Below are 23,606 nucleotides of genomic sequence, written 5' to 3'. Positions count from 1 at the left end.
TTAATAATACATTGAGTACATGGCCAGTGTATTTTTTTTTTTAACTTTTATATGAATTTCAGTACTCTCCAACTAATTTTACATTTGTTTAAGGTAGATTCATTTAGGGGCCCTGCTGTGTTCTGGTGCCAACTACCTCAGAAGTAGCGTGGGTTTCACTTTCTTAGTTTTCATATTTATCTCAGATTACCTTAATGTTCATATGAACCTAAACTTAAAACCCTTTTATTATGAGATAGAATACTTACATAGAAAACCACATAAAATATAAATGTAGACCTTAAAAAGAACATATTCAGTTAAAAAATAGATTTGCCATCAGTGGGTACAGGAAACTAAAAACAAAAAGCAAAAGAAAATGGAAATAGAACATTCCAAAAAGTTCTTTTTGGTATTTTTTATTTCAACATTTTCCTTCTCCCGTACAGTTAAACACTATCCTGATTATTATGTTAATAACTTCCTTGCTTTTCTTTATGGATTGTTAAATCCTGTTGATGAAATGACCCCTTTATCATTATGAAATGTATCTTTTATCCCTGTTATTTCTTGTTCTAAAGCCAGCTTTGTCTGATTTTAATATAGGCACTGCAGCTTTTTGAATTCATGGATGCATGTTATAACTTTGTCCATCCTTTTAATTTCTGTTTTTATATCTTAAGAGAGTTTCTTATAGACAGCATAAAGTTTGGTCTTATTTATACAATCTGACAATCTCTGCCTTCTAATTGAGGTGTTTAGAACTTTTATAGTTAATTTCACTATCAATATCTTTGGGCTTTAATGTACTCTTTTGCTATTTGCTTTCCATTTATCTCATCTGTTCTTTTTCCTTTTTCCTTACTTTTGTTGCAGGAATAAAGGTTTTTAAAAAATAATTCTTTTTTTATGTCCACTATTGGCTTATTTGCTATACTTCTCTTGTTTTATTTTTAAGTGGTTGCCTAGGGTTTACAATATGTATTTCTAATTTATTGCAGTGTACCTTCAAATAATATTGCACCACTTCATATATAGTAAATAAACCTTACAGAGTATGCTTCTATTTCCCCCAGCTCACCCTTTGTACTATTGTGGTTATACATTTTACTTCTACATCTGCTATAATGCCTCAATAAATTGAGAGTATTTTTGCTTTAAGCAATCACAGACAGTCCTTTACTTATGACGATTCAACTTAACATTTTTTAAAATTTTGCACAATGGTGTGAAAGTAATATGCATTCAGTAGAAACCAAACTTCCAGTACCCACAAAACCATTCTATTTTTCACTTTCAGTACAGTATTCAATAAATTACATAAGATATTCAACATTTTATTATAAAATAGTCTTTATATTAGGTAATTTTGCTCAACTTTAGGCTAATGTGTTCTGAGCATGTTAAGGTAAACTAATCTATGCTATTATAGGTTAGGTATGTTACATGCAGTTTCAATTTATGATATTTTCAAATTACAATTATTTTATTGGGAAGTAACTCCATCACAAGTCATCGATCATCTATATTTTTTAAAGGGATTAAGAATTGAGAAAAGATATATTTTATTAATCCACAAACATTTGTTATTCCATCCAGTGTATTTTTCATTCTGTAAGTTTGATTTGGGTCTTTTTTATACCTTCCCTTTATCTTGTCATCATGTTCATCTTTTCTCTACCTTGTTGAATATATAAAGAATATTTATAATAGATAGTGTTCTTGTCTGCTGATTCCACCTTTTCATTTCTCAATCTGTTTCTTTTCATTGACTTTTCTCCTCTTTATGGGTCATATTTTCCTGCATCTTGAAAGTACACTCTCTGGTAATTTGTATGATTCATTTTATATGTAGTTTGAGTGGGTATGTGTGTGTATTTATATGTGTATTTGGAATGAAATCTGGTTCTTGTTCTCTGGCTATTTACCCTGAGTAAGTAGAATGTTTCACTGGTGTCCTGCATTTCTCAGCTCTACCAGACAACTGTTGCCTTTTCAAAATGAACCTTGGCTTACTTTTAAGGATTTTTGGTCTTCTGGTCTTTGTAACTTATTTGAAGGTCAGTCTGCCTTCTTTCCTCCCTTTCCCTTCCTTTTACCTTTCCCTCTTCTCTTCCCTTCTTCTCTGATTTGGGATAACCAGCTAAAACCATCAGTCACTAAATTAACACCTAGAATTTTAACATCATCCATGAAGTTTTTCCTGATCATCTCAATGTGGATAAGAACTTCTCTTCTTTTTGAATTTGCATATGTCTTCCATTATGGCATTAGATATGTTTTTCCTTGTTTAAAATTATTACAATACTTTCCTTAATGCTTCAAGATACTACTTTTTTAGAGGTAAGATCTATATTTTGCTCACATCTTTTATGTTGCATTACCTAACACAGATAAATAATTCTTGGCATTGGTTGCATTTTAATACATGTGGGCCTCAAAAGAAACACATTATTTTATTTTAAATAGAGTATCTTTTATTATTAGTCCAGATTAGCAAGATTTTTACTATATTATCACAATACATTCTTACAGTAGCACACATTTTCCTTTAGTATACAAGATTTAGTGTAAAAGTTTTGAATCTTCACTTGCATTCTTTTATTGCCTATTTGAATATAGCTGCTGCTCTATTCTCTCCCTTCTCTTCTTTGATATCCGCATTGCTTAAATGCTAATAATTTTTCCAATACAGATCTTGAATTTTTTAGAATCAGTTTTTCAGTAGAGTATTCAAGTTTGTATAATCTTATTATTATTTGTTCCAAAGAAATTTGTGTCTTGTATTTGTGAACCTTTGTTTAGGGTCAGCCAATCAAGAAATATTTACTGATACCAACTATGCGCCTAGGCAAGGAGACATGATGAATGATCTGCTGTAAACCCACTTTAAATTATTTCCATCTAGGCTGTCTTTACAAGTTTGTATAAGATGTTTTCTACAAATAATATATGCTGTTTCAAAATATAAAACAATGGTCTTCTGAGGATGAAAATGTTTTATCAACTAAATATAATTGCCATTTTTGTCCCCACCAAAAATGATTAGAAGACAAGAGGGTTTTATTTTCTTTAGTATTTTTTTGTTGTTCAATAAGTCTCAGGTCTTTAGGTTCTTATATTTAATATATTAATAAAAAATTCTTATCTTATATCAGATTTTTAAAAATGTAATAACTTCTCTGACTAGCCGTTAGTTCTGAAAATAAAGCCTTAACAATTGAGGATACTCATGATTATATATGTTTTGAGTGTTTTTTTTCTGAAATCCTTGGACTCCTATCTTATCTGCTGGTCATATGATTTTATTTTTATAGGTAGTTATGCACCATTTCTTTCTTTGACTGCCAGAGAAAGTACTTTTACCATTGCCTCTAGCATTGAGAAAGCTGTTCCAGGTCCAGGACACTATAATGTTTCAGAAGCACAGGTAACTTTATAGTTACTATAATTGACTTAATAAAATCGTGTTTTCTTCCCTGAATAGACCAAATGTCATTTGTTGTATTTTATTTTCTGCTCATATTGTCTTTTACTTTCAAATTATATTTTATAATTTGAATAATAGAAAATAAATGTATTCGATGTTGGTTGCATGATTGGGTTGGATGTTTTTCATTATTCTACATATTCTATAAGACACAAAACATTGTTACATGCTGTATGGTCCTTGAGAATGAGAGACTAGGACTCGTGAATGAATTACGGCCCATGGAAGTTGTGCAGATAGTCAAAATGTGTAGAAGAGGAATGGCAGTAGAGTGAAAGAATTTGTTTTTGTGCCATGCTTTAAAGCTATAGCCATTGCCATTGTGTCATCTGTCTCCTGTTTCTGCACAATCTCAAGAGTCTGTGACCAGATTATCTTCAATGGTTCATTCATATTTAGAAATAGTAGATATAACTCTGATATCTTCATAGTCATGAGTATGGCACCTTTTGCCATTTTCACATAAATTTTGCCTTTATATGTATTGGCTGCTAGCTGATCCCAGCAGACCTTTAACTCACCTGTTGGAGGCCCAGATAAAGTCCTTGTTGAAGTGATCGATATAGATGCAGATTGCAGTTTGATTTGTGTGATCATAGAGCCTATGGCAATGGCTTTTAAATTATCAAAATTTGAAAAGTTCTTCTCTTTTCACAGGATTTTACTTTTTGTTCAACTTGTTAGTGTTTTTGTAAAATAAATCATTAAAGTTATTTTTATACATCTACTCTTTAAACATAGAAATTCTGATCTTTTAAAAATAGTAATCAAGTAGTGAATTGCCTATTTAAAAATAAAATTTGACTCAGTTTTTAAAAGAAGACCTCCTTTGTATGTTTCTTAAAAGCTGAGTGAAGTTGAATAAGGTGCCCACTAGAGACAGGCTCTGTGAACAGTGACTGTGAGCAACTGGACATGTGAAAAGGGCTATTTGTAGATCAGTGACTTAAAATCTTAGCTGATCAATGAAATACCAGCCACTGTTATCATAACTCATCTTTTTGAAATGATTGCACTGTAATTGTCTACAGGAATCTTTATGATGTAATTTTACCCAAATTAATTGGATATTCGTCAATTGATAATTTTCAGATTCTGGAAAATCCAGATATATAGCATGGAGAGCCCTGGAAGATTCTACCCAAATGTTTACTCTGTAATAAACAATGTTTAAAATTAATCTGAACATAAAACCAAGCTGTTGCTATTAAGTCTTTATAATTTTTTCTGGAAATGACCAAAATGTTATTCGTGAAAATAATTATCACTAAACAACCTTGAAGGGTTTGCTTTTCCCCTTCAATATGAATGCCAACATTTTTTTTTTTTTTTTCAGTTCATTTCAGGGGTAAAATTTTTTCTAAGGGCTTTTATTCTTGCTCTATAGCTTTGGGAATTCCCATCTCTGATTTCTTCTTTAAAATAGCGTTTTCTTGCACTCTCTCAAAGTTCTCCAAGTACAGCAAATTTCAGTTTTGAGTTTCAAGTTAAAACTGACAACTGTAATTGCTATCTTCTCTTGCTATCCCCTTTTACTAGAACTATGTCTTCAGTGAAAGGGTGAACTTTCTTAGCTTGCCTTTTAAAACTATTTTCTGATAATAATCAATGTTTATCAAGTGGAAATTAATTGTAAAGTGCTTCTTTTATATATCAGAAGGTTTTTTTCTTCTTCTCCATTTTAGTGTAACATAAAAGGAGGCCGTAGTCTACAAAACCGGGAGAAACGTTTTAAGACGTTTATTTCAGATAATCCAGGACCAGCAAGCTATAGTCAGTCTTATCCTAGAACACAAGATATCATGAACAGAAATGTATTAGAGACCAGAGAGCATCTTCAGTCAGTACGTTTCTATTTTAAATTATACTTGTAATGACATTTTTTAAAGTTAAAATAGTCAAGGTTTAATATTTTATGGGATGTTAAGTACATTTAAAAAGCCTTCCTGTAAGAATTAGATTTGTTAGTATTTATATTTTAGTTATTTTATAAGTAAATAAACTTTAGTTTTTAACTGTATTCATGTCTAACTTCATATTTGCTCCTAATAAATCTATAGTCACTTTCAATATCTGTGGTGAATAAAAAGTAAGGGAGATTTTACAAACTACCTGAGTGGTTTACCTATGTATAGAGGAAACTCTGTGTTAAGTACTGTTAACAATATATTTCCTTCCTGGTGGCAAGGAAGGAAAAAATATAAACAAAATAAATTAAAAATATGATTCCTGAGGTAAAAAAGCTTAAAATTTAGATGGGAGACAGACAAATAGGTAGCTGGTAATTCAAGACAAGATGTGACAGTTGCTAAATGAATGATCATGTAATGAAATGTCATAGGAATTTAAAGGTGGATTACTGTATTATGTGAAGGCATAATTTATGGAAGATTTATAGAGGTTTTGACATGACATTGAAGAACAGAGTTGGAATATGGATTCCAAACTGGAGTGTTACATGAGTGAAGATACAGAAGTGAGATTTTTATGGAAGATAATGAGAAGGTTATTTTAACTGAAATGAAGAATTTGTACAGAAGAATAGTATGTGGTATGTTTAGAAAGGTACATTGGGCACTATATAATTAATAATTTTTACATCAAAAGCTACCTCTTTGAAATAAATACTATTATCGAGCAGATTTGGTCACTGTTTTTTTAGAGTGGTTCCCTTCTTCTCTTGTCATAACTTTTTCATGTAGCTCATGTTACATTTTGATCAGTTTTTTGTTTAGGAAGATATATTTTAAGGCTAAATACTTAGTTGAATAATATCAGTGCAATGACATTGAGGTTAAATTTTGTAAGCATATTTAAATATCAGATATTTTGTGTGTGGGGACAAAGTAAATGTTCATTTACTTTGGGGGTTTGTCAAATATTTTTTGAGTGACTATGTGGCCATACATATAATGCTAGATGTTGGTAATACATAGAAAAAATTATTGCTTCCTGAGATGTATAATTTTAATAGGAAAATAATGAATGAAATTCAGTACAATACTGTTAATGAAATGCTATCTTAGAGCCATAATACAGTGTTCAGTAGTAGCTCAAAGTAGAGAGTCTTTGGAGGGAATAGGGGAGACAAATTGGACCTGATCTTGAAGAAGGATTCACTGAGTAGTTAAAAGGAATGGGAAAAAATATTTTTTCCCACTTTATGTGCAGAAAAACCCACATGAATAAAGAAACTGACGTGTTTGGTAGTATGATATATTACCGGAAAGAACAAAATTCTTTGGAATGTTTGGAGTACAGAAGTGAAGGGAGAGTTGTAGGAATCAAGAATGAAGGTAGGGGCTATATTTTGGAAAGTCTTGACATCACACAAATACTTTTTAAATGTACTGAAAGGAGGGAAAGCCATTCAATGGTTTCTTATTTTAATTTGGTAATTAATCTCATAGGTATTACTGAAACTACTTAATGGTTGTCTTTAATTTGATAAAAAATAAAATTCTGGCTGGGTGTGGTGGCTTACACCTGTAATCCCAGCACTTTGGGAGGCCGGGGAAGTGGGGGCAGATCACTTGAGGCCAGGAGTTTGAGACTGGCCAGGCCAACATGGTGAAACCCTGTCTCTACTAAAAAAGTACAAAAATTAGCCAGGCATAGTGGCACACTCCTGTAATCCCAGATACTTGGGAGGCTAAGGCACGAGAATCACTTGAACCCGGGAGGCAGAGGTTGCAGTGAGCCAAGATCATGCCACTGTACTCCAGCCTGGGCAACACAGTGAGACTTCCCCCCCTCCCCCTGCAAAATTGTATTAAAAAAGAAAAACAGCTGGACACAGTGGCTCATGCCTGTGATCCCAGCACTTTGGGAGGCCGAGGTGGGTGGATCACCTGAGGTCAGGAGTTTGAGACCAGCTTGGCCAACATGGTGAAACCCCATCTCTACTAAAAATACAAAAAAATTAGCTAGGTGTGGTGGCATGTGCCTGTGATCCCAGCTACTCAGGAGGCTGAGGGAGGAGAATTGCTTGAACTCGGGAGGTGGAGGTTGCATTGAGCAGAGATCACGCCACTGTACTCCAGCCTGGGCAACAAGAGCAAAAACTCTGTCTCAGAGAAAAAGAAAAAGAAAATTTGCTACTGAGAGTATGTTTATAACATAATTGTACATGGGCACGTGAATATGCAACAATAGCATTAATTTATTCATACAGAAACTTCAGGAATCAATATATTCTTAATAATTTCAGTTTCCCAATAACTAAGTCCTTTATATGCCAGTACTTTTAGTTGATATATCTTATGTTAATATTTGTAATGTATGTTATAGCTTCATTTTTTAATTTAAATTATAAAATATTTTACATTAAACCAAATTTTGATAAAAGGATAATCACCCTAAAACTCCTGACTCTAACATTAATTTTCTGTTAATTTTTGCATGGCATGTTTTGGTATTAAATTATATAGGTATGTGACTTTATACATTTATATATAATTTCACATAACTTAGCTATATTCATAATTCACTTTTATATTTTGCTATTTCCATTTAGCATTACATCATAGACATTTTCCTGCTATATAGCTTACATACTTAGGATATTTATACAAGACTCAGGAAATGTGGAAGCAAAAGTCAGGAGCTGGGAATGAATGAAGCCAGAAAGTATTACTGAAAAATACAAAGTTTGTTTTTGCATAGCAGATAGTATAATAGCATGATTGTTGATGTGAATAGGATTGCCTGTTTTTAGAATTAGTAATGATGGTTTTACTAAGCAAGATAAGTAACTGACCCAAATGAGAAAAATCCTTGCTTCTTATGATGACTTTAATAGTTATCTATTATATTCTCTTCTACTCTAAATTTAATAGAAATACATTCTCTTGGTTTATAGTATGAAGCAACAGGCTTGAATTCACTCCTTTAAATTACTTTTATAAAACAGACATTTTTGGCCAGGCACAGTGGCTTATGCCTCTAATCCCAGCACTTTGGGAGGCCGAGGCTGGCAGATCATTTGAGGTCAGGAGTTCGAGACCAGCCTGGCCAACATGGCAAAACCCCATCTCTACTAAAAACACAAAAATTAGCCAAGCATAGTGGTGCACACCTGTAGTCCCAGCTACTTGGGAGGGTGAGGTCGTGGGGAGAATCGCTTGAACCCGGGAGACAGGTTGCAGTGAGCCAAGTTGTACCACTGCACTCCAGCCTGGGTGACAGAGTGAGACCCTATCTCAAAAAAACAGTAACAAAACAATCATTTTTGTTTTATATCATGAAACTCATTAAATCAATATTTAATAGTTGCCTTTTAGTAACTTTTAATATTTGGTTCTTCATTCCCCTTCCTCTTGCCTTGGAATAAATAATATAAAATGTTTTCCTTGTAGAAAATTTCAAGAGCACCTACACTTACCAGAAGTGTTGATGTTCCTTCAATTCCTTCTTGTGGAAAGTCATATGGTTATCATATTAATGATGATGGCAGTATTATAAAATGTTTTCCACCTGCTAGTGACAGTACACTTGGTCCAGCGTATTACAAACCTCAATTTGTAAGTATAATGTATTTCATATTGACAATTGGAAAATTGTTTATGATTTACATATGGGTTTCTTTTTTTTCTGGCTTATTTCTCCAAGAAAAAAATGATTACACGTTTTAGTTAATGTAACACTAATTGTGGTAATAAATAGACCCCCAAATTTTAGTGGTTTAATACAGTAGAAATTTTTTTCGTCATTCATATGGACATGCTTATTAAGTGACTTTCCTTCATGTTGAGATTCAGGGACACAGGATTATTCCAGTTGTGTTTCTGTCATCCTCTAGGGACTTGTTGTCATCTGTATCCCGCTGGCAGAAGAGAATGAGGAATTATGCATTGGAAGTTTTTGTAGGCCAGGCTTGCAGCTATAGCCAGTCACATGGCCATACTTAACTGCCAGGGACGATGGGCAATACAGTTTGTGTATCTCAGAAGAAGAAGAAATGGGAGTAAATTATTAGGAGTCTCTGCCACAATGAATAATCATAAATAATACATAGATATTCTTTTTCTGAATTTGAAAATAAAAAATAACATTTTATTTTTAAAAGAATTTGAATCTGAGAATGTAAACATCATTTATTCCAGAAAACTCCTATATTTAAAAAATAAGGAGCTTCTCTTTGACTGAAATATCAGTTATAATGTAGCTAATTCATTTCATCCAGAGTTTAAATTTCAAACCTGACCAGACTTGTCAAGATTTTGTTGAGACAGTTGAAATGTATGTGTTATGCATGAATACAGACAATGAATATAGATGGTATGTCTGGTTTTACTCAATTATAAGACAGAAATACATAGTACTTTGAACCTATGGTATTTTTATACTTTAATGAGATGTAGAAGAAGTAATTCTAGTGAGGAAATTTCTAAAAGTAAGTATAGATTTAAAGAAAGGCTGAAGAGACATCTTGGGCAAAGAAAAGGCATTCTCAGTATTATCTTGATCTTTATTCCCGGTATTCTATAGTTATTTGTTGTTATATGACTCCATCTTTGGGCTTAGACGTAAGCACCTTTAAAAACCATTTGGTTTGTGGCAGTAGGTACACTGGGAAGTTTTGGGGGTTTTAGATCCTTTGAACCATTAACATCTTTTTTCTTAAAATATTTTAATTGTAACATGTATCAAACACATAGATAGTATGAAAATAATAATGGATACCTATGCACCCATCACACAGATAAAACACATGTTAAAATTTCATCACATTGCAATTAGCTTTATTTTAAAAGAAATATGTTATTATGATGTTTGCCCCATTTTCCTGTCTTCATTCCTCACCCTTTGCCACAATAATTAAACCTTCATTACATATTCATATATGAATAATAATATATATTGTTTTATGATTTTAAAAATTTAAATAAATATTATCTGGTGTATATGTTGTTTGGTTTTTTGCTTACTGTTATATTTTCCAGATTTAACCATATGAATATATTAGATCTAATTCATTCATTGTTCCCAGTTAGATAAGTTTCTTTTTAAAAAATAATTTAATATTTTGAAATAGTTTTAGACTTACAGAAAAACTTATAATAATCTTATCCTTCACTCAGATCTTGCAGGTGTTAACATTTTGTCACATTTGTTGTATCATTTTTTCTCCCCATATATTTATATTATTATTTTTATTAAATCATCTGAGAGTACATTTTGGACATGATGCCTCTTTACCCCTAAGTAGTTCAATGTAAGTGTTGTAATAACAAGACATTCTCAGAACACTAGCCAAAGATGGCCGATTAGAAGCAGCTGTGGTCTGTGGCTCTCACTGAGAAGAGCAAAAATGGCAAGTGAATTCACCTTCAACTAAGACATCCAAGTTTCTCATTGGGAGTGACTAGGTGGTTGGTGCAACCCATAGAGAGTGAGGAAAAGCAGAGTGGGTTGATGATGGCCCACCTGGGAGCAGCATGGGGCAAGGGGAGTTCCCTTCCCTAGAGAAAGGAGGCAGTGAGTGATCCTGTTACCCTGTCCAGGAAACTACACTTTTCCCATGGATCTTTGAAACTCATGGACCAGGAGATCCCCTCATGAGCCCACGCCACCAGGGCCTTGGATCCCCAAGCACAGAGCTGTGCAGGCTGTCAGGGTCACTCAGGTTGGCAGCCACTCAGGCATGTGGTCACTTGGGCAGGCACTGAGATGCAGGAGTTGTTTTTCATGTTCTGGCCACGGGAATTCCGGTGAGGCAGGAGATCATCCACTCCTGTAGGAAGGGGACTGAAGCCAGGGAGCCAAGCAGCATCATTCAGTGGGCCCCACTCCCATGGAACCTCACTAGCTAAGACCCACTGGCTTGGAATCCCTGCTGGTCAGCAGCAGCAGGCTGGAGACCGCCTAAGATGACTGAGTTCCCTAGGGGAGGGGTGGCTGCCATCTCTGCAGCTCCAGTTGGCTGTTTTCTTCTGCCAGTGCCAAAGAGACTGAGTGGTTTGTACTGGGAGGAATTCCCCACACCATGGCACAGTGGGTGTGGCAGACTGTGGCCAGACTGCTTTAAGTGGGACCCTGATCCATCCCTCATCACCAGGCAGGGCCTCCCCATGGAAATTTCAGCAACTCCAGCCAGGGGTTTATGGACACAACTCTGATCTTCCTGGGACAGAGCCCCTGGTGGGAGGGTCAGCCACAGTCTCTGCAGTACACTCTATTTAGTCTTTCCTGCCAGCTGGTTCTGGAGCATCTGGACAGTCTAGACAAGGGGGATTTGTCCCAGTTCAGCACACCTGCTCTGCCAAGGAGCAGCCAGACTGCTTCTTTAAGCAGGTCCCTGATCTTGTTCCTCCTGTCTGGGTGAGACCTCCAAACAGGGGTTGCTAGACACCTCATATAGGAGTGTTCCAGCTGGCATCAGGTTGGTGCCCCTCTGGGACAGAGATTCTAGAGGAAGGAGCAGGCTGCCATCTTTGCTGTTTTGCAGTCTCCACTGGTGATGCCTGCAGGTTGGGGAGGGACCTAGGCGAATAGGGTGTGGACCCCCAGAAAACTGCAGCAGCCCTACAGAGGAGGCCCCTGATGTTAAGAGAAAAACAAACAGCAACAACAACAACATCAACAAAAAAGACCCCCCCAAAAAACCACATCCAAAGGTCCTGCAGCCTCAAAGATCAAAAGAAGATAAGCCTACAAAGATGAGAAAGAATCAATGCAAAAATGCTGAAAACTCAAAAAGTCCCAGTGCCTCTTCTCCTCCAAAAGATTGCAACACCTCTTCAGCAAGGTCACAGAACTGGGCTGAGGCTGAGATGGATGAATTGATAGAAATAGGCTTCAGAAGATGGGCAATAATGAACTTCACTGAGATCAAAGAGCATGTTCTAACCCAATGCAAAGAAGCTAAGAACCACGATAAAACATTATAGGAGCTGCTAGCCAGAATACCAAGTTTAAAGAGAAACATAAATGAGCTGATGGAGCTGAAAAACACAACATGAAAACTTCACAGTGCAATCACAAGTATCAATAGCCAAATAAACCAAGCGGAGGAAAGAATCTTAGAGTTGACGAGTATCTTGTTGCAATAAGACAGGCAGACATGATTAGAGAAAAAATAAATGGAAAGGAATGAACAAAACCTCTGAAAAATGTGAGATTATGTAAAAAGACTGAAACTGTGACTGACTGGGATACCCGAAAGAGATGGGGAGAAAGGAACCAAGTTGGAAAACATACCTCAGGATTCATCCTAGAGAACTTCCCCAACCTAGAAAGGCAGGCCGACATTCAAATTCAGGAAATCTAGAGAACCTCAGTAAGGTAATCCATGAGATCAACCCAAAGACACATAATCATCAGATTATCCAAGGTTGAAATGAAAGAAAACATGTTAAGGGCAATCAGAGAGAAAGTCCAAGTCACCTACAAAGGGAAGCCCATCAGACAAAAAGTGGATCTCTCAGCAGAAACCCTACAAACTAGAAGAGATTGGGGGCCAATAGTCAACATTCTGAAAGAAAAGAATTTCCAACCCAGAATTTCGTATTTGGCCAAACTAAGCTTCATAAGTGAAGGATAAATAAAATGCTTTACAGACAATCACATGCTGAGAGAATTCATCACCACCAGGCCTGCCTTACCAGAGCTCCAGAAGGAAGCACTAAATATGGAAACCAGCCACTATACAAACACACTGAAGTTCACAGGCCAATGACACTATGAAGTAACTACATAAAGGAGTCTGCAAAATAACTGGCTAGTATCATGATGACAGGATCAAATTCATACATAACAATATTAACCTTAAATGTAAATGGACTAAATGCCCCAATAAAAGACACAGAATGGCAGGCCACATAAAGAGTCAAGATCCATCAGTGTGCTTTATTCAAGAGATGCATCTCATGCAAAGACACTCACAGGCTCAAAATAAAGTGATGGAGGAACATTTACCAAGCAAATGGAAAACAGAAAAAAGCAGGGGTTGTAATCCTAGTTTCTGACAAAACAGACTTTAAACCAACAAAGATAAAAAAAGACAAGGGCATTATATAATGGTAAAGGGTTCAAGTCAACAAGAAGAGCTAACTATTCTAAACATATATTCACCCAATATATGAGAACCCAGATTCATAAGGCAGGTTCTTAGAGACCTACAAAGAGACTTAGATTCCCACACAATAATAGTGGGAGACTTTTGACACCTCACTAGCAATATTAGATCATCAAGACATAACATTAACAAAGATATTCAGGACCTGAAGTGAGGTCTAAATCAAGTGGACCTATAGATATCTACAGAAGTCTCTACCCCGAAACAACAGAATATACGTTTTTCTTGGCACTATGTGGCACTTAATCTAAAATTGATTATGTAATTGGAAGCAAAACACTCCTCAGCAAATGAAAAGAACTGAAATCATAATGAACGGTCTCTCAGACAACAGCGTAATCAAAATAGAACTAAAGATTTAAAAAGTCACTCAAGCCACACAACTATATGCAAATTGAACAACCTGTTTCGGAATGACTCCTGGGTAAATAATGAAATTAAGGCAGAAATCAAGAAGTTCTTTGAGACTAAAGAGAACAAAGAGACAATGTACCAGAATCTCTGAGATGCCTCTAAAGCAGTGTTAAGAGGGAATTTATGGAAATAAATGCCCACATTAAAAACTAGAAAGATCTCAAGTCTATATTCTAACATTACAACTAAAAGAACTAGAGAATCAAGAGCAAACCCTAAAACTAGCAGAAGACAAGAAATATTATCAGAATGGTACTGAAAGAGATAGAGACATGAGAAACCCTACAAAAAATCAATGAACCCAGAAGCTGTTTTTTTTGAAATTAATAAAATAGATAGACTGATAACTAATAAAGAAGAAAAGAGAGAAGAATCAAATAGACACAATCAGAAATGATAAAGTAGATATCACCACTGACCCCACAGAAATACAACCAACCATCAGAGGATACCATAAACACCTCTGTGCACATGAACTACAAAAATCTAGAAGAAATGGATAAATTCCTGGATGTATACACCCTCCTGAGACTGAACCAGGAAGAAGTTGAATTACTGAATAGACCAATAATGAGTTCTGAAATCGAGGCAATAATAAATAGCCTACCAACCAAAAAAAGCCCAGGACCAGACAGATTTACAGCTAAATTCTACTAGAGGTACAAAGACGAGCTGGTACTACTTCTTCTGAAGCTATTCCAAAAAAACGAAAAGGAGGGATTCCTCCTTAACTCATTTTCTGAGGCCAGCATCATCCTGATACCAAAACCTGGCAGAGATACAACAAAAAAAGAAAACTGTAGGCCAATATCCCTGATGAACATCAATGCAAAAAATCCTCAAAAAATACTGGCAAGTCAAATCCAGCAGCACATCAAAAAACTTATCCACCATGATCAAGTTGCAAGGTTGGTTTAACATGCAAATTAATAAATGTAATTCATCATGTAAACAGAACTAAAGACAAAAATCACATGATTATCTTGATAGATGCAGAAAAGGCCTTTGATAAAATTCAATGTCCTTTCATGTTAAAAACTCTCAATGAACTACATATTGGAGATACATACATACCTCAAAATAATAAGAGCCATATATGACAAACCCACAGCCAATATACTAAATGGGCAAAATCTGGAAGCATTCCTTTTGAAAACTGGTACAAGACAATGATGCCCTCTCTCACCACACCTATTCAACATAGTATTGGAAGTTTTGGCCAGGGAAATCAGGCAAGAGAAAGACATAAAGCGTATTCAAATTAGAAGAGAGGAAGTCAAATTATCTTTATTTGCAGGTGACATGATTCTACATCTAGAAAGCCTCATTGTCTCAGCCCAAAAGCTTTTTAAGCTGATAAGCAGCTTTAGCAAAATCTCAGGATACAAAATCCATGTGCAAAAATCAAAGGCATTTGGTCAGGTGCAGTGGTTCATGCCTGTAATCCCAACACTTTGGGAGGCTGATGTGGGCGGATCACAAGGTCAAGAGATCGAGACCACCCTGGCCAACATAGTGAAACCTCGTCTCTACTAAAAATACAAAAATTAGCTGGGCATGGTGACACATGCCTGTAGTCCCAGCTACGTGGGAGGCTGAGGCAGGAGAATAGCGTGAACCTGGGAGGTGGAAGTTGCAGTGAGTAGAGATTGTGCTACTGCACTCCAGCCTGGTGACAGAGAGAGACTCTGTATCAAAAAAAAAAAAAAAAAAAAAAAAAAAAAATCAGAGGCGTCACTATACACCAACAAGAGACAAGCAGAGAGCTAAATCATAAATGAACTCCCATTCACAATTGCTACCAAATAATAAAATACCTAGGAAGACAGCTGACAAGGGAAGTGAAGGACCTCTTCAAGTAGAACTACAAACCACTGCTCAAAGAAGCCAGAACGGACACAAACAAATGAAAAAACATTGCATGCTCATGGATAGGAAGAATCCATATCATGAAAAAGGCCATATTGCCTAAAGTAATTTATAGATTCAATGCTATTTTCTTTAAACTACCATTGTCATTCTTCACAGAATTAGAAAAAGCTATTTTAAAATTCATATGGATCCAAAAAAGAGTTTGTATAGCCAAGACAATCCTAAGCAAAAATAACAAAACTAGAGGCATCACACTAGCTGACTTTAACCTATATTACAAGGCTACATTAACCAAAACAGCTTGGTACTGGTACAAAAACAGAAATGTAGACCAATGGAACAGAATATAGAACTCAGAAATAAGATTGCACATCTGATCTTCAACAAACCTGATGAAAACAAGCAATGGGGAAAGGATTCCCTATTTAATAAATGGTGCTGGGAGAACTGGCTAGCCATATGCAGAGAATTGAAATGGGACCCCTTCTTTATACCTTATACAAATATTAACTCAAGATATGGATTAAAGACTTAAATGTAAAATCCAAAACTATAAAAATCCTAGAAGAAAATGTGAGCAATACTGTTGAGGACATAGGCATGGGCAAAAATTTCATGACAAAAATGCTAAAAGTAATTGACACAGAAGGAAAACACAACTGGGATCTAATTAAAGAGCTGCGGCACAGCAAAAGAAACTACCATCAGTGCAAATAGACAACCTACAGAATGGGAGAAAATTTTTGCAATCTATCCATTTGACAAAGGTCTAATATCCAAAGTCTATAAGGAACTTAACCAAATTTACAATAAAAAACAACCCCAGTAAAAAGTGGGCAAAGCACATGAACAGACACTTCTCAAAAGAAGATATTTATGTAGCCAGCAAACATATGCAAAAAAGCTCATCACTGATCATTAGAGGAATGCAAACCAAAACCACAATGAGATACCATCTCGCACCAGTCGGAATGGCAATTATTAAAAAGTCAAGAAACAATAGATGCTGGCAAGGTTGCAGAGAAATAGGAATGCCTTTACACTGTTGGTGGAAATGTAAATTAGGTCAACCATTGTGGAAAACAGTGTGGTGATTCCTCAGAGATCTAGAAGCAGAAATACCACTTGACCCAGCAATCTTATTACTGGGTATATACCCGAATGAATATAAATCACTCTATTATAAAGATACATGTGGCCAGGTGCGGTGACTCACACCTGTAATCACAGCATGTTGGAAGGCCAAGGTGGGCAGATCATGAGGTCAGGAGTTCAAGACCAGTATGGTGAAACCTGACCAATATGGTGAAACCCTGTCTCTACTAAAACTACAAAAATTAGCCAGGCATGGTACCATGCACCTGTAGTCCCAGCTACTTGGGAGACTGAGGCAGGAGAATCGCTTGAACCCAGGAGGTAGAGGTTGCAGTGAGCCAAGATTATGCCACTACACTCCAACCTGGGTGACACAGCGAGACTCCATCTCATAAAACAAAAACAAAAACAAAAACAAAACATGCATGAGTATGTTCATTCCAGCACTATTCACAATAGTAAAGCCATGGAATCAACCCAACTGCCATCAATGATAGACTGGATAAAAAAAATGTGGCACGTATACACCATGGAATACTATACAGCCATAAAAAGGATTGCTATAAAGAGGAATGATGTCATGTCCTTTGCAGGGACATGGATGGAGCTGGAAGCCATTATCCTCAGCAAATAACACAGGAACAGAAGTCCAAACACCACATGTTCTTATAAGTGGGAACTGAATGATGAGAGCACACGGGCACAAGGTGGGGAACAACACACACTGGGGCCTGTTGGGGGTAGGTTTGGGGGATGGAGAGCATCAGAAAAAAATAGCTAACGCATGTGAGGCTTAATATGCAGCAAACCACCATAGCACATGTTTACCTATGTAACAAACCTGCACATCCTGTCGATGTACCCTGGAACTTAAAAAAAAAAAAAAAAAAGACATTCTTTTTTGTAACCACAATGCAGTTATCAAAATCATGGCGTTTCATTCATTATTATGAAAAATATTGCTAATTATCTCAATTATATCTTTTATAGAAAAAAGATTTTTGGTCCAGAGTTCAATCTGATGTTGCATTTAGTTGCATGTCTCTTTAGAATCCCTTAATTTGGAACAGTTCTTCAGTATTTGTCTTCTTTAATCTTTATTTTCTTTCTGAAGAGTACAGGTTATTTATTTTGTAGAACATGTTTCAGTTATGGGTTTGTGTATATTATGAATATCTGAAGGTTTGTTTAATATTTTGGTGAGAATACTATAGAAGTGATAGGTTTTTTTTTTTTTTTTTTTTTTTTTTTTTTTTTTTTGAGACAGAGTCTCACTCTTTTGCCCAGGCTGGAGTGCAGTGGCACTATCTCAGCTCACTGCAAGCTCCGCCTCCTGGGTTCACGCCATTCTCCTGCCTCAGCCTCCCAAGTAGCTGGGACTACAGGTGCCTGCAACTGCGCCTGGCTAATTTTTTGTATTTTTAGTAGAATTGAGGTTTCACTGTGTTAGCTAGGATGGTCTCTATCTCCTGACCTCGTAATCCACCTACCTTGGCCTCCCAAAGTGTTGGGATTACAGGATTGAGCCACCGTGCCTGGCCAGTGATAGGTTCTTAATACATCATGTAAAGAGTAACAAGATATTTATCTCATAAATGATTATGTTAACTTGAGGTGACTTCTAGTTTTAACTCATGTAAAGTAAATATTTTTTGAGGATTACTTTAAGACTAAATAGATATTTCATTTATCAAACTTTTAATCTATTTCTCCTCAAACTCTCACTTAATAGTTTTAACACCTATTGATGATTCCTGAACCAGTTTTACCATGATGCTTATCAAATGGTGATTTTCTAACTCTAATTTTTAACCTTTATTTGTTGGCATTTTACTATAAAGAAGAGATTTATTTTTTCCCCATTTATATATTTATATCAGTATAGATTTATGAATTCCTGTTTTACTCAAAGGGTTATAATTTATTTCTTTATTGTTTATTTTGAGGCATTGGTGATTCCAGATTTGACCCTTGGGAGCCTTTTAGGCTATCCTTGTGTCCTTTTGACATGTTCATATCATTCTTTGAAAATTTCCTTACTTTCTGGCATAAAAAGATATTCCAGGTTCATTTTATTCATTTGCTTATTTGAGCCTTGCAATCAGCCACTTCTTTAAGGAGCCCTACTTCCATAGCAGCAGAATGTATTTCAAAGTTAAATCTGTATACTAGGTACATGCATTGTACCGGGCATTAGGGCTTCTAGGTCATCTCAATGGATAGAGTAATACATCTATACTTCTTATTTGTCTATTAAAAACTTTTAGTTTATACATATACTTCCAATTTCAGTCTAACATCACAGGTTTATTCTAGGCTTTCTCTTTCCATATTTGACTCGCTGCTTCCACAGTGAGAAACCAAGCTCCCATTATCCTCAGTTTTGTACTTATTTGCTTAATCCCATAGTACATTGAAAGTAGTTTTAGAATTGGTAAGCTATCACTGCAAAAAACAGACTTGAGAATGCACAAGCTCTTACCTTCAGGTGACCTTGAAGCTCTACACAAGCAGGAAGTGATGGCTAATACAATTTGTAAATTGACTGCTTGAGCATTAAAATTATGCCCCAACACAGGTATGGAGGGCCTTGGCAACGGTTGGAGATGTATTGGCACTTAAGAAAATTTTTGTCCAAACATTACCTGACCACTCAGCTAATTAGGCTAAGATTTCAGTGTGCATACATGATAAAGAATACAGAGTTTAGAGAATTAGTCTAGGAAAATCACTAAACAAACCCTCAGGGTAGGAATTCTGATCTTCATAGTTGTCACATTATGTCATATAAAATATCTGGTTTCAGCAAAGAATTATGGACATGCAAATAATAAAAAAATGGCCCATACACAGAAAAATAAATTGTTCTTAAGGAAGCTAAGGCATTAGACTTCTTAGATAAAGTTTTTAAATTATCTATTTTAAATATGTTCAAAGAAATAAAGCAAACTATGTCTAAAGAACTAAACGAAAGTATAAGAATAGTGTCTCATCCAATACAGAGCATCAATAAAGAGATAGAAATTATAAAAACAAACAGAGTAGAAATTCTGGAATTGAAAATTACAATAATGGAAATGAAAAACTTGCTAGAGGAGCCCAAAAGAAGATTTGATTTGGCTGAAGAAAGAATCAGTGAACTTGAAGACATGTCAATTGATATTATGCAGTCTGATGAACAGAAAGAAAATAGGATGAAGAAAAGAAATCAGAGCCTCAGAGTTCTAGGGGGACACCATCAAGTATACCAATATACACATAGTGGAACTCCCAGAAGGAGAGGAGAAAGAGAAAGGAGAAAAAGAGAATACTTGAAGAAATCATGGCTGAAAACCTCCCAAATTTGATGAAAAAACATTACAGAAAGAAGCTTAACAAACTCTCAGTAAGATTAATGCAAAGAGATACATACCTAGACACATCACTGTCAAGCTGTTGAAAGCCAAAGAGAAAATCTTGAGGGCAGCAAGAAAAAAGTGACACGTCATGTAGAGGGAATCCCCCAAAAGGTTAATAGACATCATGAGGTCAGAGGGAAGGGGATGACATATTCAGAGTGTTGAAAAAACAGACTGCCAATCAAGAATTCTAGAATCAGCAAAGCTATTCCTTGAAAATAAAGGAGAAATTAAGACATTTTCAGATAAATGGAAGCTGACAGAATTTGTTACTGGCACACCTCCTAAAAGAAATACCAAATGGAGTCTTCAGGCTGAAATGAAAGGTTATCAGACAATAACCCAAATTCACACAAAGAATTAAAGAACAATGGTAAAGGTAAATATATAAGCCAGTATTATTTAATTTTCGATTTGTAACTTTTTGGAAAAATTCCTATTGATTATGGAACAAACTAGAAATAATAATTTTGTGTTTAAATACAGTAGTAGGCAGATATTTTAAGACTAATGGATTGTTTCATGCTATAAAACTTATGAAGGACCAGATTAATTCTGGTATCATGGAAATTAAGGATAATGTAAGTTATGTGTTTCCTGTTCTAATCATGAGAATTCCCATTTCTTTCTGGCCATGGAAGTTTTTGTCTCAAGAATATTTCATTCTCCCTTTCTATGACATACCTTGACTGTCCCATCATCCTATTGATAACAATGTGACAAATTAGTCTTCATTAAGATATTTAAGTATCTTAAATATTTAAGTAATATATGCTTATCTGAACAATAGGTTCAGTTCTGTAAAAAATCCAGTGAAATGGTCTTATGGTTTGATATTAGGATATTCTCCCCAAGGTGAAGGACAAGTTATGCAAAGAAGTGTAATGGAGCCAGACTTTCTAGTTATGTGTCTTGACTCTACCACTTAATAGTTATTTGTCCTTGGCCAAGTTACTTAATCTTTGTGCTCAGTTTCCTTACCTAAAATATCCTGGGAAAAAAAGCTATGGTCTAATATTTTGGAATTAGTATTTATTCTTCACAATTAGTTGTAGATTCTTGACTTTAGCTTAATAATTCCCTAATCACTCTTAACTTAAATCTCAAAGTGTAATTCTTGCTTTATGCTAATTTTTTTTGGTTTCAGAATAATGTATCATCCCTTAGAAGGCCACAATAATGCCTTTGAGCTTCCCTGCATGTATAAAATCCTTTTCCCATATGAATAAGCATACTTTGACATATAAAACTTGATTACTTCCTGGCTAAATTATTATTTATAGAAATAATAAGAAGACGACGTTTATTTGATGACCTAATTTATTTGATGGCCTAATTTAATAATTATTGAATCAATGAAACTTGTATTTATTGGAATAGAAATCTAGATGCTATTTAAAAACGTTATGTAAAAACATAGTTTTCTATATCAGTTAAAGACATAGTTCATAATATTCAAGAAGATTCAGCAAAGTTTAGTACAAACTGAATTTTGATATTTTTTGAAATTCTTGTCTTGGATTTCTTGGATTTGAGAGAACTAGAGATAGGGTGGCAAAGCTCAGTAGCTGAAGGCTTTATTTTCTTCTGTTTCTCCTGTAGAAAAACACAGGTTCTTCACAAACTACTGCCAAATTGATACTGTAATAATGTTAATTCAAATCTTATCCAAATTTCTGATAATTCTATGTAACTCTTTGCTTGCTTTTGAAATAATATTTAATACTATATGTGGGTTTAGTTTCCAGAGGTGCATATTGATAGAAAATTAAGAAAATAATCCAATAAATGGGTAATTATTGTGATTCTTTCTTAACTGGTGAATCACATCTGCTGAAGCTGTCTAATAAAGCTTAAATACAGAATTAAGAGTTGTATAAGACTCTAAGTGACAAATGATAAACTTTAGCTAAATTTAATTTGTAAAGAGAAATCCTACAAAAAGTTATTTTATATAACATTTTGAATGGCGAAATTTAGCTTCTTTCTTCTTTTAGAAGAGTCCAGGTAACTATTAGAAATCTATTTTTCAGAGGTGGATTTCACAAGCAAAGTTTGTGATTGGAAAGATACTGACATATTTGCTAATGATAACATGCTGGGAACTACCTGTGTGCTGCCACACTGGAAAACAGTCCATTAGTGTTTGAATTGATGCACTTTGGGCCTTTTAATTCTTCACAAATTCTATTGCCATATTTAATTATGGAAAGACATGGGGGAAAGTTGCATAGCCCCATCTTCATTTATTTGATTGTCAGTGAGAGTGGCAGTTAGTAATTCTTCTTCAAATTATAGTGTAGCATTTACTTAAAAGAATGCAGTTCCATGCTGAGTTTGCTTCAATTAAGTCATATTTTATTTGCTAATGATTTTCAAAATTGACAGTGACCTTGAATTTGGTATTGCCAACACTTCTTGACATAAAAGAAACTGTAATTTAGAGATAAAAGTGCATCAATTTATCCTTTGTTTTCTATCTGTATTTTTAAAAGGCTTTAAAATTTCTGATTGAACATTTACCTGAGTACCGCAGAGGTTAATGAGTTAAGTAGTTGTCAATGTGGTTTACATGAAATAGATTTTATTGTAGACACACGAAAAGGATATTACTAGTGTCTTAAATTGTGTTTGTGTGCGCACACGCGCACGTACACATACGTAATCTTTTCTCCGACTGGATTACCGTTAGAATTGTGAAACAATTGAATCATAAAATCTCAATAATGTAAATTCACTTAAAGAAAGCTTCTTGGATAGAATCCTGCTCAAGGTCTTGAATTGTTGCATTAAAAGAGTTAATATAAAACCTTAACATGATTTTAGGCTATAAAAATGTGATGTAAAAGATGACATCAAGATGCTCTATTTTAAAATATTGATTTTTTGACAAATGTATAGGCTATAGTAAATCAGTATATTAGATATGTTCTTGTATGAAATATATACAATGTCTAAAATATCCAGCATGACTATATTATATTAGAATGTAGTTTCACATTTTGTACTTCACTGCCTGTTACGGTCATAATATAGTGGAAAAAAATATGCACAATTATGATCTGCTTTATTTCTGAGTTAAAAATAAACTATAACATAAATGGGAAATTTCATTCTTTCTGCTATCACAACTGCCTGTGTACTTTAAAATCCATGGTTGTATTAGGTAATTGCATTTGAAAGGTGGTCTGGAGCACTTACTTTAGCAAGAGAAAGTGTTGGTTGGCTAGGTTCTCTCTTTTTCTGAAGTTCTGTTGGGCACAGCAGTCTTTGGAATTGC

General features: G+C 35.0%; 1 protein-coding gene across 1 annotated transcript in view; it reads left to right on the top strand.

Annotated features, from left to right (window-relative positions):
• Positions 1-23,606, top strand: part of STPG2 (sperm tail PG-rich repeat containing 2) — a 542,222-nt gene that overhangs the window by 5,706 nt on the left and 512,910 nt on the right. Inside the window, exons 2-3 of the mRNA XM_030919072.1 lie at positions 3,297-3,409; positions 8,827-8,991. Coding sequence (XP_030774932.1) covers positions 3,297-3,409; positions 8,827-8,991 — 278 coding nt within the window. The remainder of the gene's footprint in view (positions 1-3,296; positions 3,410-8,826; positions 8,992-23,606) is intronic.

Source organism: Rhinopithecus roxellana, chromosome 2, assembly GCF_007565055.1.
Source record: "Rhinopithecus roxellana isolate Shanxi Qingling chromosome 2, ASM756505v1, whole genome shotgun sequence".
Taxonomy (NCBI): Eukaryota; Metazoa; Chordata; class Mammalia; order Primates; family Cercopithecidae; genus Rhinopithecus; species Rhinopithecus roxellana.
Note: the sequence above shows the minus strand (reverse complement) of the source record. Positions and strands in the feature narration are given on the sequence as shown.